General features: G+C 36.4%; 1 protein-coding gene across 1 annotated transcript in view; it reads right to left on the reverse strand.

Moving 5' to 3' along the window:
• Positions 1–14799, reverse strand: part of LOC127877016 (uncharacterized) — a 35990-nt gene that overhangs the window by 10007 nt on the left and 11184 nt on the right. The window contains 6 exon segments of the mRNA XM_052422597.1: positions 1700–1744; positions 3996–4171; positions 4174–4200; positions 11548–11728; positions 12967–13851; positions 14503–14674. Coding sequence (XP_052278557.1) covers positions 1700–1744; positions 3996–4171; positions 4174–4200; positions 11548–11728; positions 12967–13851; positions 14503–14674 — 1486 coding nt within the window.

Raw genomic sequence — 14799 nt, forward strand, 5'->3', positions numbered from 1 at the left:
TCTCGTTTTTTTAGCTGCTATATATGCAGCGGACTGAAACGATCTCAGCAACTTTAAAAACAAATAGTCAAAATCTTCAAAGCCGGTGACGCAAGACACAAGACAGACAACGTACTACACAAGACAGACAACGTACGACACAAGACAGACAACGTACGACACAAGGCAGACAACGTACGACACAAGACAGACAACGTACGACACAAGACAGACAACGTACGACACAAGACAGACAACGTACGACACAAGACAGACAACGTACGACACAAGACAGACAACGTACGACACAAGACAGACAGCGTTCGACACAAGACAGACAACGTACGACGCAAAACAGACAACGAACGACACAAGACAGAAAACGCGCGACACAAGACAGACAACGTACGACACAAGGCATACAACGTACGACACAAGACAGACAACGTACGACACAAGTCAGACAACGCGCGACACAAGACAGACAACGTCCGACACAAGACAGACAACGTACGGCATAAGGCATACAACGCACGACACAAGACAGACAACATACGACACAAGACAGACAACGTACAAAACAAGGCATACAACGTACGACACAAAACAAACAAGGTACGACACAAGACAGACAACATACGACACAAGACAGACAACGTACGACACAAGACAGACAAACAACGTGCGACACAAAACGGACAACATACGACACATGACAGAAAACGTACGACACGAAACAGACAACGAACGACACAAGAAAGACAACATCAAAACACAAAACAGATAAAATACGACACAAGACAGACAGCGTACGACACAAGACAAACAACGCACGACAAAAGACAGAAAACGTACGACACAAGACAGACAACGCTTTACACAAGACAGACAACGTGCGACACAAGACAAACAACGCTGCGAAACAAAAAAGACAACGCGCGACATAAGACAGACAACGTACGCGACAAGACAGAAAACGTACGACACAAGACAGAAAACGTACGACACATGACAGAAAACGCACGACATAAAACATACAACGTACGACACACGATCGACACAACGCGGCTCTATCTGATACACCAATATGTTGCACACGTGAGCCAGAACTCATACAATGCAATTTTACCAATGGGCCGTGCGCTGTGACGGGGTTTAATGCATGTGCGCAAAGTGTAGTCCCAAATGAGCATGTGCAGTCTGCACAGGCCTCATCAGGGACGACACTTTCCACTGTAACGATATTTTACTTCTAAAGAAAGTCTCTTAGTAAAAATCAAGTTAAGGCGGAACGTGTTGTCCCTAACATATGGGACGTGCTCTGTGAAGGGGTTTTAATGCATGTGCGTAAAGTGTCGTCCCAGATGAGCCTGTGCAGTCTTCGTCGGCTCATCAGGGACGACACTTTCTACTGTTTTGATAGTTACGTTTCAAGAAAGTCTCTTATCAAAAAATAAAGTTTATGCGGAAAGTGTTATTCCCTGATTAGCCCGTGCGGACTTCACAGGCTAATAAGGGACGAAATTGTTCTCACATGCATAGCACCCCTTTTTTCAGAGCACGGATAATATTTAGAAAAAGTGGCATAAATCTAAAATATATTTTATGTGCGGTGTTAACATACATCTTCTCGACATAAATTCACTATATAGTATGGTTATCCAAACAACAAACTGTTATCACGTTAGCTATTAAATACCAATACATTTAAATACATTACCTGACGAAGCCAAACACTTGTTGTCATGACTTGATTCAGCTCATCCTGCAAATAAAAACTATTTAGTTCATAAAAAAACTACTTGAGAAAACGCTCACTTAAACATCTTAAACATTACAGGATTTTTTGTTACAAATGATCATGGAAAAGATCGATAGCTTTTGAAAGATGCTGTAATTGTATTCTATCCTTAACTTTTTGATAAAATTAACACGACGTTGTTCAGTGTCACATATCTTGGCATTTATGTAGTTGCTTTTTGCAAACTCATATTTATGCCCATTATGTTGCAATTTGTTATTGAAATCAGTACTGCGCTAAATCTGCATAAAGTCTCTGTCTCAACATATTGAATGGGTCGCCGTGGCGTAGTGAATAACGTGTCCGCCTAGCGACCGGGAGTTTACGGGTTCGATCCCCATTGTGGGAGAGAAACCCCCTCCCCAAAACACACCAAGTTCTAGTTCTAGTCCCAAGAAACGGACTCGAGAGCGTTTCAAATAAGCCTTAGGCTTTCGATGCAATCGAGATAAAATAAATAGGTTTAAACTAACATATTGAGTAACTATTAGAGTCCCGTATAAGATGACAACAATTTATGTTCTTTAAATGGCGCTTATTGTGAGAGTCATGAGTACCGAAACCCATTAAATATGCAAACACGCGCAATTAATGGTCTTCATATCATTTTTCGGGCTGTGTATTCATGCATGGTAAGAGATTAAACGGGTCAGCATCGTTGTAATATTCGAATCGGCGGGACAATATAATATCATTTTTTGGAAAAACATATTTACGTTAAGTAAAACAATCCAATTCACAATTGAAACAAGAAAGTGCGTTGATTGCCTATACACATCTCTAGACATTGATCGTATCAATCAAAACCGTGATGCACTTTAAAGTCTCGTGGAAAAAATGAGAGCTGTGAAACTCATATTGAATTGATCAAAATTTCAATTTCCTTTTACGTACTTCTTATATTTTGCACAGTTTGAACGTTGATTCGTTTAAATGTTTCGTGTCATGTATGCACATCATATAAACCGTACTCTCAAATATGTTTCTTTATATATGTCTTGTTCTGAGAAAACTGGGCTTAATTCATTTGCGTAAAGTGTCGTCCCAGATTAGCCTGTGCAGTCCGCACAGGCTAATCAGGGACGACACTTTCCGCTTTTATGGTATTTTTAGTTTCAAGGAAGTCCCGCCTTACCGAAAATCAAGTTTAGACGGAAAGTGTCGTCCCTGATTAACCTGTGCGGACTTCACAGGCTAATCTGGGACGAAACTTTACGCACATGCATTATGCCCAGTTTTATCAGAACAAGACACATATACAGATGTCAAACAGTTGTCGATTGATTAACATGTTACCTTTAATTCAATCATTTTGCCTTAATCATGCACTGTAAGCAATTAGCATAATTTGTATAAAACAACATGCTCTTTGATGTTTGTGTATCAACAGTTCAGCGTCACTCCAACAAAAATAAACCATAATGTCATTTTTACACAACAGAGTCGTTAACATAGCAGAAAGTAATGTGAAGCTAACCAATGTTCGTTTCTAAAACAACAAGAGCTGTCTCCATAAGATGACATATGCCCCCGACAAACGCTTTGATATAAGTTATGAGCATTTTTCGAAACCTAAACGCAGATTTTGAAACATATACGCGGACCCTAAGTTCAAGGTCAAAGGGGTAAATATTTGTGTTCGTATGGAAAGGCCTTGTCCATAAACCACATGCATACCAAATATGAAGGCTACATCTGAAGCGATATAGAAGTTATGAGCATTTTTAGAAACCTTAACGCAGATTTCGAAACCAAAACGCGGACCCTAAGTTCAAGGAGAGTCAAAGGGGTCAAAATTTGTGTGCGTATGGAAAGGCCTTGTCTATATACACACGCATACCAAATATAAAGGTTTCATCAGAAGCGACATAGGAGTTATGAGCATTTTTCAGAATCAAAACGCAAAGTGCGACGGACTTACAGACGGACAGACGGACGGACGGACAGTGCGATCACTATACGCCCTCCTTCGGGGGCATAAAAACATGTGCATAAATAAGCAGACATGTTAAATGTTATGTACTCACGACATTTAACGTACAATAACTAAGTATACTAACATCTGAACAATTTTTACATCACAATTCGAAAGTCCGTGCAATTGCATGTAAAAAGTTACGTACGGTATAATCACGCAACCACAGGACAAAAATGCATTAATGCCTAACCCAAAACCAAAAAAAATCGCAAGCCATATGAAATACACGCAACATACCACGTCGATGATCTGTGAGAGCCGGATACCCATCTTCACGGTCAGTGGTTCCTTGGTGTTGTTCCCTACAGGCCTAATCAGCTTGTTGTACTTGTTCTGCACCAGGAGGTCGTGGTAGAGACGTTTGGCATCATCGTTCATTTGCGCAGGTTCGAAACACACAAGAACAACCACTGCAAAAAATGTACAACACATCCACCGCATTCTATAGAAACAATGTGCATTTGTTTGACTTAAAATTAGAAGATAGATAGAGTTCGTTGCGATTCACCAACAAAACTCTCCTATTTCTGTCCGGTAATCGCGTATCATAATCGGTTCATCAGCGCTTAGAAAGAATGCACCTTGAGCTTAAAACTGATCAATGAGAGTAGCGTGACATGTCCGAGATCTCAATGAGAGTAGCGTGACATGTCCGAGATCTCAATGTTTTGTTCTTATTCCTATGACCCCGATGTAACCATGCGTCCAGTCATATTGTAGAACGCCGAAGTTGTTTTAGAGGGCGTTTTGCAGCGTGTAATAGTTGACGTCTTGTAAGTCATTAGCGATATATTATTGTAACTAATTTCACACATGCAGCCATTTACGCTTGGTTTCCGACATTTCGGCATGTTGCCAATATTCTTTATTATTAATTCAGTAAAAGCCGTTTCGCCATTAGCGTCTTCATTGTTTATTTTCAATTCTATTAAAATATTTTTTGTCGATTTTGTTATCATTTTAATACTTCTTATGATTATCTAAATATTTTTATAGATATCGGTGTAATTTGATATAATGAAACTCGTCTGAAAAATGAAGGGAACAATGTCCTGATTCCAAATCATAAGTGTTTGAACAGGAGATATTATATTGGCTGTTAAATATGTTGTTTGGAAATAACAAGTTCATAAATAAATATCTTGAAATCTGTTAATCTCTCGTTTTTTAGAATCCTCTCCTCTGACACCACACGTCGCAGTGGTTTTTATTTGTGCTTAGCAAACATCGTATTGTAGTCACCTACCTAGCTTGTTTAAATCATACATATGGGGTCAAAATGTGCACCGTCAGGGGAATTTCCCTAATATGTATATAGTGTCAACTTAAAATCTTCTCTAAAACAGCAAGTTCACAGGTTGAATATTTGTTTTGTAGTATCTTATAGTGTTGAAACTTCGAATCGTGTTCAAATCATGCCATGGAAACAAAATTGCCCACGCCATGTGGGTTTCTTGTCATCATTATGTGAATATTTGTTAAACTTTCTCATTTGAAAATTAGCTGCTTAGAAGTTTGGTTTTAATGCGTAACACTGCGTAGTAATCCTCTGCCATAGTTTGATAAAATTATGTCTCTTTGCTAAAAAGTGGACTTACGAAGGGGATCACCGTTTTTACAGTAAATTATATAGGTGTCTGAAACGGCAAGCTATAACTTCATGCATTGTATAAAGGGCCATCAACTGGTCCTCTACGACGCTAGTTAAATCTTGCTCTTGGAATCCAAGTTGACCATGCCGAAGAAGGCATTTCTTTAATTACATCCAAATGTCTTTTTAAAATTCGGACCGCAACAACAATGCGTGGTGCTTTGAATTAAGTATGTCAAATCATATTGTGAGTTCATTCAAAGTTTGTTCAAATTATACCCTGACGTCCAAGTGAACAAGCCGCATGTGTCACATGTTAATGTATACTTACTATCTTCACGCATGTCCATCCCAATCCTCAAATTATAAGACCCATAGGTGTCACATTTTGTATGAAACATCGGAAAATATTACACTGCTTATTTTGTTAAAATACTTCTGGGGTTAATACTGGCCACACCCATGTACTGGTGAGAATTTTTTCTATAATAACTTACATATAAAGATTCGTTCAAATTAAGCGTCGTCAAAATTGCATAAAATCAAAGGTATCAATTGACACACCACTGAACAACAGTCTCTCACATTAGCAATTCTATGACCCTACTGGTTCCCTTTTTTTTTAATTATGACCCCTTCAAAGAAGCGTGGATTTCTTGCTTTGAATCTTTCCGTCGGTATGACGGTCGGTCGGTTGGACAGTCCGTAGGCCATTTGGTTTCCCATGCGATATCTCGAAATTTCTACGATCATCTGACTTGGTTTACTAGATCACGGCCGTTAATCACGCGCGTAACCTCTTTTTTAAGATGCATTATTAAATGAGCCAATGCAACTTCCGAAGTGGCGCTCAGGCCCGGATGTTTTGAAATTCAACGGATAATTTTACAGAGTGATTAGGTTTAATATGTTTTTCAACACATTTCGCAATATTTAAAAAAACAAATCGGCCAATGTAGTGCGATTCAGCGATTATAAATTCATGTAAAAAAGTACAGAAACATACAATCGCAACCCATTTGGAAACGTGAGGACCTTTATAAGTTGTGGCATGGTAGAATTCGTTAAAGCTAATCGATGTCTTTTGCCTTTGTGACGAGCAAAGTCCTGCCAATTAAATCGCTCATTACATAAAACGATTGCTTTGAAACTGTACAATTTAATGCGTGCATAAAAACATCGGCTTCTAGCCGATCTAATAGATAAATTTGCATTTAAAAAAAAGAGATGGAGCAAATGCCAAGGAGATGGCGCTCAGATTAGGAGGTGGCGCCAATGTACATTTATAGCTATTTTAAAGTGAAATATTTTATGTAATGGTTTATATTATGTTTACAGAACTTACACTATGTTTTGTAAGTTGACTACTTCAGCACATTTGCGTCGCGTGCGTTTCAAATTAGAAAAAGTAGTTTTCTAATAATGTATTTGTAAGATAACAACATTTAACGTGTATTATACAAAAATGTTAACGGAAAAAGACCGAGCTATCTTCCTTTTTTGGAGTTGATAGTGGGAAAAACAACATAAATGAGCCTAATTAAGATTCGTTGAACTTGGTCTTTTAGTAAATTAAGTATTTGGATTAACGGCCACAAATCATAGATTTAAGAATAAGTGTTATGTTATACTTATTTCGTGAATTATCATACTATATACAAATATTGATGTCGATGCATTATTTTGATAATGTTGAACATTAAGATATTGGTTTCATTGAGTATTACACATTTTTGGTATACATCGTACACTATGTATTATTCATGTTAGTGACTTCTTAATTGAGTTGATCACTTATATATTTAAAAAAACTATATCTTATTTATTATAGATTGTGTTTATGTTCTGTAAAGATTTGGTATGTACGTTGAAAAATAAATTTAATATAACAAATAACATTATCTATCAAATCTACGTCATGTGATAATGTCATTGTGATGCGACTGTTAATTGATACATCCTGCATTGGCGACACCTCCTATCATTAGCGCCACCTCCTAAGCATTGGCTCCATTTCTATTGAAAGCATGCAAAATTATCTACTACGTCGGCAAGAAGCCAATATTTTTTGTGCATGCAGCATCTAATGTATGTTGTACGCAATCGTTTGATGCCGTTAGTGATTAAATTGGGTGGACATTTTCTCGTCACACAGGAAGAACTCATCGAAACAATCTTACACTGACATGAACAAACATCCTCTATTTCTTAGAGGCGACTGTTATATTCCCGATTTCGGAAAAAAAACAATCATCACCGACACTTCAATTGCTATCCATCGTAACCGGTTAACATAACTATTTATATGAGCCGTGCTCTGAGAAACGGGGATTAAATGTATGTGCGTAAAGTGTCGTCCCAGATTACAATAGCACATATAAACATATAACAGTAAACATAAAGCACAATTTAGACCGTTGTATTCAAACATGACATTATGTCAGTTCAAAAAAAATGTGGATCATGGCTAGTGGCACAGTCTTAATATTCGTATTGATGTTCTTATATGTATTATACCTTACGAATTTCACTGTAAAAATATCGTATTTTTGAGGAAAACGACGAGGAATAGCTCAAATGATTATTAATGCTGGTTTAAATGCCGGTTTTCGACATGTATGTCAATGCTATATTCACAACTGTTTTATAAAATGATCACTGATCAGTTATTTGTATTAACAACAGAACAATCAAGACAGATGTATTAAACCTGGAAACCTATAGAATTAGCAAGGACTATTATAGGCACAATAGATATTTTTGACTACGATGAACAAAAACAACCGAGATATTATCTCCCATAATTTGTTAGAATTGCATCTTTCATGATATCGGTGTTCGAATTGTAACTTACATTTAACATAAGTCTTCGTTATAGGTAAAGATTAACTCGTGGGCCAAAGTAAAGTTCAATCATTTTCAATTTTGAAGTAAGTGTTTATTGTGGATTTATATCCAATCAAACTACTAGAAACTTATTTACATCGAGTATTTTACGACGTTTTAAATAATTAATATTTTGTTCTTTATGCGATAAAACTGGATTGGGGTTATTCAGCTTATTCTTAGCGTAGATTCCGATAGTATGAATCAATTTAAACCATGAACAATTTGCGGCTCCACAAAAATAGATTGTACAAGCTTTATCGTTTATTGAAACTAATGCATATTTGGAATGCATTGAATGATATACATATTCTTGTTTGAATGAATAGCATTGCAATATATATAATCTGACATCCGCGTTAAATTCTCAAATATTATGAAAGCCAATACCAGTTTTAATCTTTGACTTGTTTTCCGATAATACTAATACCAATTTGAAATTATTATTCTATTCAAATAATATTTAAATTATACCCTTGTTAAAATCTTATTGTTTTCAAATAGTATATAAACTAAAACATATGTATATACTATTAGTTGTATTCAATTAATATGTTAACGGATACCCATTCACATTTCTGATTTGTTTTAAAACAAACTAGTGTTACGTAAACTAGTTCACATGTTATATTCGGATTTGAATTAATTAATATGCATTTCCAATAAAAAAAATGTATTCAAAATACTATCCACTGTTTAATCGGGCCCGGTTATGAAATATTGTATTTAGCTGTTATGATAAAGATATAAGATATCAAATCGTCACCAATATAAGATCAGAACATACAACACAATTAATCTGCATACATATATTTTCAAAACACACACCAAGTTCAAAGTTGAATATTTTGCATAGACATTAAAAAAGTCCACATGTTAATATTTAATGATAATTACAGTATTATTTAAATGTACACATACGCACAAATTTCATCTCAAATAAATTCCATACAAATCGTTATTTTCGTTTTATGTGGGCATTGAATAATGTATACCGAATGAAAAGTTTTCTAAGTACATTTATACAGTTAAAAAATAGTCTGGAATGGTATCGAATACAACGTGTCGCGTTAGAAACGCTTTATAATTTATCATTTGCTTAATTTACACTTAATATTTTTTTACAATATTGGTGCTATTGTTTTGGATTATCTCAAAAAGTGTCGGCAAACTGTCAGTTCGTCCGTCTGTGAACGTATCCGAAACAAGAGCTGTCAGAGGACAGCGCGCTCGACTATTGGAGTGCTTGACAGTATAACGTAAGCCATCATGGGGAAACTGTTTATATTCAAAAAAAAATTGGGGGTAGCGGGGGGAGAGGGGTATAATGTGGGGTGTGGTAATTTATTAGATGATGTTTTAAAAAAAAAATGGGGGGGGGGTAGGGGGGTTGGGGGTGAGAGGGGGGTATAATGTGGGGTGTGGTAATTTATTAGATGATGTTTTTAAAATAAATTGGGGGGGTGGGGGGGGAGGGATTCTGGGTAGGGGCATGGGGTATTGTTTGGCTGGAATCCATTGTGGTATTCAGGTAAGTGTTGTTTTGTCAAAGTAATAATAAAATGTGATCATAAATAAAGAAGTTACGGAAATTGAAGCAAAATGTTCAATTATCTAAGTGTAAAAGGGGCCATAATTATGTCAAAATGCTTGATACAGTGGTCTGCTCTTGTTGATAGGTTGGGATCATGTTGGTAAACAAGTATGCAACATATAAAAGCAATATGTCAAAGGAAACTGGAAATATTTGGGGTAGTACGCAAACTTCAACATAGATTTATCAATAATATGCATATTCTAAGTATAAAAGATGCAATAATTATGACAAAATACTTGATAGAGTTGTCTGCTCTTGTTTATAGGTTGGGATGATGTTGGTTAACAAGTATGCAAAATATGAAAGCAGTATGTCAAGGAACATTGAAAGTAGTTGGGGCAGTACGCAAACTTTAACATTTGCTGCATATTCTTAGTGGAAAAGGGGCCATACTTATGACAAAATGCTTGATAGAGTTGTCTGCTATTGTTGATAGGTTGGGGTCGTGTTGGTTAACAAGTATGCAAAATATGAAAGCAATATGTCAAGGGACAAAGACAATATTTGGGGTAGTACGAAAACTAACATTTGCACGCTAACGCAGACGCTAACGATTACGCAGACGCTCACGCCGACGCCAGGGTGAGTAGGATAGCTCCACTATATATATTTCATATATAATAGTCGAGCTACAAATGAGCACGAATGTAAAAAAAACAAGTCGAATTAAATTTATAACACGAAGTTAATGTATATTACTTTATTGATAGTTTCTTATTAATTATCATGCTTTACTCAATTTGATATCGATATTTAACAGGACAATTTTCACTAACGGAAACAATTGTAACCAACAGGATGCATCCAAAATGTGAATGTGATCAGCTCAGAGATACAGCAAGAGTTCCAAAACAGATATTGTTGGCTTTGTCCAATAATAACATTTCATTGTATGAGTGCGCGTGGTTTCTATGGTAATATCAGTGAAATTTCGTCATTATATTAACGTCATGATGTAGCTGTTCTTGAAATAGTTTTCAGTGTAACTCCTTTAAAATGGATCGACAAGAAGATGATGAAGAAGTAGAAGAAATATCCGTATTGCTTCAACTGTCCAATGGTCAAGAGAATGGACACAAGTACACGAGAAGGACGATTTTTACAGAGAAATAATGGTTTGTTGCCGAAGGGAATATTTGTAAATGAACGGATACCTAAGGCAAAATGACATTTCACTACCGATGATTGTCAACAAGTATATGACCGTGCTCTGTGAAAAAAAGTGTAATTCATGTGCGTAAAGTGTCGTCCCATATTAGCCTGTGAAGTCCGCACTTTCCGCTTTTATAATAATTATTTTCTGTTAAAAGAAAATCTCTTGTTGGCAAAAATCCAGCTTAGGCGGAAAGTGTCGTCCCTGATTAGCCTGTGCGGACTGCACAGGATAATCTGGGACAACACTTTACGAACATGCATTTAACCCCCTTGTCACAGATCACGCCTTTATTTAATTAATGTATGTATCTGCTATACACGAATACAGCACCATGATACACTAGAGTTATCTCTTGGTTTAAGTACACGACATAAATATGTGTACATCCAACATACTTCACTGCAAACATTCTTTACACAATCAATTGTCTGTGGTCATTTTCATTTCATTGTTTCCGTATACGCTGCTATATGAACATATACTAGCTTTCTAGTGCAAATATTTCACATGACAGCATTTCCATAGTAAACATTTCTTGTAACTACTTATTTCTAACTACCACTCTTTGCAATTTCCCAGTTCTTGTTGTACTTAGCGAGAATGTCTGACTGGTTGACATGCTCAAAGACATGTGGGGCCTTCAGGAATATAGACAGCGTCCCCACGGCGGTCACCAAGAAGAATACTAAAAGGAGCAGTCTGTCAATCACCCTGGCAGCGTAACGCCAATCATCAATCACCTGTAATGAACGGCAGCGTCTCATACTGTGTAAGTATTTGCATAGGAAAGAGAAAAAACTCCGAACGGGATAGCAATTTAAGTATCTGATTAAAATGAAAAAGACCTCGTCCATTCAAACACTTTTTTCATAAACTGAGAAAAGTGCCTTTTTGATTAAAAATGGACGATATTTGGCTGACATATGTGTGAATTATAGATTGGCATAAAGCGTTTCATAAACATTAAAGATGCTGAATCTGAAAAACTAACAGCATTTCGTTGCAAATACTTGCATACTTTTCGAAAGATATACATTAAAAGATTTTCCAATAAAAATATTTGAAGTCTTTTAAAAACTTAAATTGCTGTATCGCCTATTGATTGAGCTCGTCAAAAGGTTTAAATTTCGCTTGTTAAACGATTGCCGTCGATCAGTGACGGAATCTTCCGGGCTATCAATGTCTATTCATCGGTACACAGTATTGTTCACGTTGTTTGCACACGTATAATTCGATTACCGTGAGGTCGGGTTTTGTTTTGCTCTTCTAACTTCAAAATGCCTTATATTTGACAATTTAGTATCTGCATGTCATTACAAACGTGTGTATTAATAAAGCCTTACGATGATTACGACACTTTAATATCGCTTGTATAGAGTGTGGAAAAGACGTGTATGTGTAACATACTTTAAATTAATTACGTTTCCACGAACCATTATGATCAATGTTCCGCAGGTAATCGTCAAAGTGTTGCATTTCAAAATGTAAATAAAAAGCCAGAAAGCCAAGCTTGCTTTAACGTGTAAATATTGCAAGCAAGGATTTTTCATACTTTGTGGAATTCGAAACTGTACCAAATGTGTTTTCGAACCCAGCGATATAAACACATTCCTACAGAAGTTTCAGATTCAGCTTCTTTTAGACTTTTATAAAGGCTTTAAAGAGAGTCAATATTATCGATCGGAGTACCTATTGCACAATTGAAAGCAGTGTCATAAAATTATGGATGTATGCGTAATCTCAGACGACATATTTCAATGGATTTACTAACTTAATAAAAAGATTGTCAATTTAATTTAATTGTACTTAATAATTAGTTGTTAAAGACAATTGCATTGGTTGTAACCAAAACAACAAACTAGATCTTTGTTTCGAGAAAATCCCTTTTCTAAACAAAAATAATAATTAAGTGTCGCGAACTAATAATTATGAGTTATTTTATTGATATATAAAATACACATGTATCAACGATTCTTACAGTATGGTATTCGTCATCTTTCATTTGGTGCCTCTGTATGAATAAGACGGAATCTGCAGCTCTGTAAATTTCTGGCGAGAAGTGGAGACGTGGTTCCTGAGTGTCAGTAGTGTCCTGCTGGCGAGTGTCTTCACCATCATTGAGTCTACAGTTAGGCTGATGGCTGTCAATCAGATTCTGTATCTGACCACCAACCACCGATTGAGCGATATCACTAAGTGTAGTTTTAGGCACAGAGGAAGCCACTGCACTATGAGTCAAATCTGGATCCCGTCTTAAATTGCCAGTCCTTCTCAATTCAGAATCGACAACTTTATCGGTTTTAGTTGCCTGTTTGCCTCGCCAGCGTTGTTCATGGTGAGGTCTTTTCATTCTTAGCAATCTTGGAAAAATGTTCAGAAAAACGTACCGTACCCACATTGGCATTTGATGAGTCCTAGGCGTACGGAAATTTCTGTTTATCACAACCACTGTGCAGATAATGGCCAGTATATTCATTATAAATGTAAACAAAAGATACTGGGAAATTAAAGGAATAGTCAACGATGGTGGGAGTATTTTTGATATAAGTAAAAGAAACACAACCAACGCAAGTAAGATAGAAATGCTCAATGTCATCTTCTCTCCCGCATCTGCTGGTAGAATGAAAACCGATATCGTAACAAATGATATCAGGACGCAGGGAATTATAAGGTTCACAGTATAAAACAAACGTTTTCTTCTAAGGCGTAGTACAAAGGTGACCATTGACTTAAAATTTTGTCCCACTGGCATTCTTTGAATTGTTGCCCCTCCCTCCACGATGTCCCAAGATCCGCTTTCTAAGTAATCGCTCACATCGAAATGGGGAATGTTATGATAAAAGGTAAAATTCAGTTGATGTTCCTGAAAAAAAATATAACCATGAGTTGTTATTAAACGTTTGTTTCAACGAACAACCATCAATAATTACAATTGATTTTTGTAATTACCTTTAAGGCGGCGTTTAATTTCTAAAACAAATCAGTAACCATGGTTCTATATTTTAGTTTGTAAATAAATGTGCAACTCAATATGTACATACCAATATTCATAAGCAAACATAAAATAATATCTGATATGAATGAATATTAAGTATCATTCAATTAAAAACTACAATACAGCTCGTAGCCTTTTGTTAAATCGCACATTCACGCCGCGGATAACGTACCATGAATTGGTATGATCATTATAAGAATATTGTACTGGACATTTAAAAATAATATCAATGACTTTTGTTAAAATATCACAAATCTTACTCCTTACTGCATGTATATTGCTTGTCATAAATGAATCGATGTGACAGAGTAAGCCATTGAAAATATACTTTTCGCCATATCAACAAACACCACGAATCCACTTGACCCATCTTACCATGGTAAGAATATCAATTACCCGTCTGTACACTTACCGCGACTGTCCATGGCCATTCATAGCTCCACTATTAAGAATATCTTGGCAGTACATGACGCTACTTTTTACAAACCACAGAAGCCACTGACCGTGCAAACAACCTACCATGAATGTCCATGAGCCAAACTTCAACTCGCAGACCTGCTCGTCAAACGGAAAGTATTGGACATCAATGAAGCACGAGCTCTTGTAGATGGCGGGAGGAATCCAGTTAATTGACCCGTCGGAGTAAACCACAACGTTTGACATAAAGGAAACTTCGTAGTTGCCATCAGCACTGAAATAATATAAATGAGCTGCGTTCTGGGCTTAATTCATGTGCGTAAAGTGTCGTCCCAGTTTAGCTGGTAAAGTCCGAACAGACTATAAAGGGATGATACTATCCGCCATGGAATTGTTCTC

The sequence above is a fragment of the Dreissena polymorpha genome, chromosome 4, assembly GCF_020536995.1.
Source record: "Dreissena polymorpha isolate Duluth1 chromosome 4, UMN_Dpol_1.0, whole genome shotgun sequence".
NCBI classification, from domain to species: Eukaryota; Metazoa; Mollusca; class Bivalvia; order Myida; family Dreissenidae; genus Dreissena; species Dreissena polymorpha.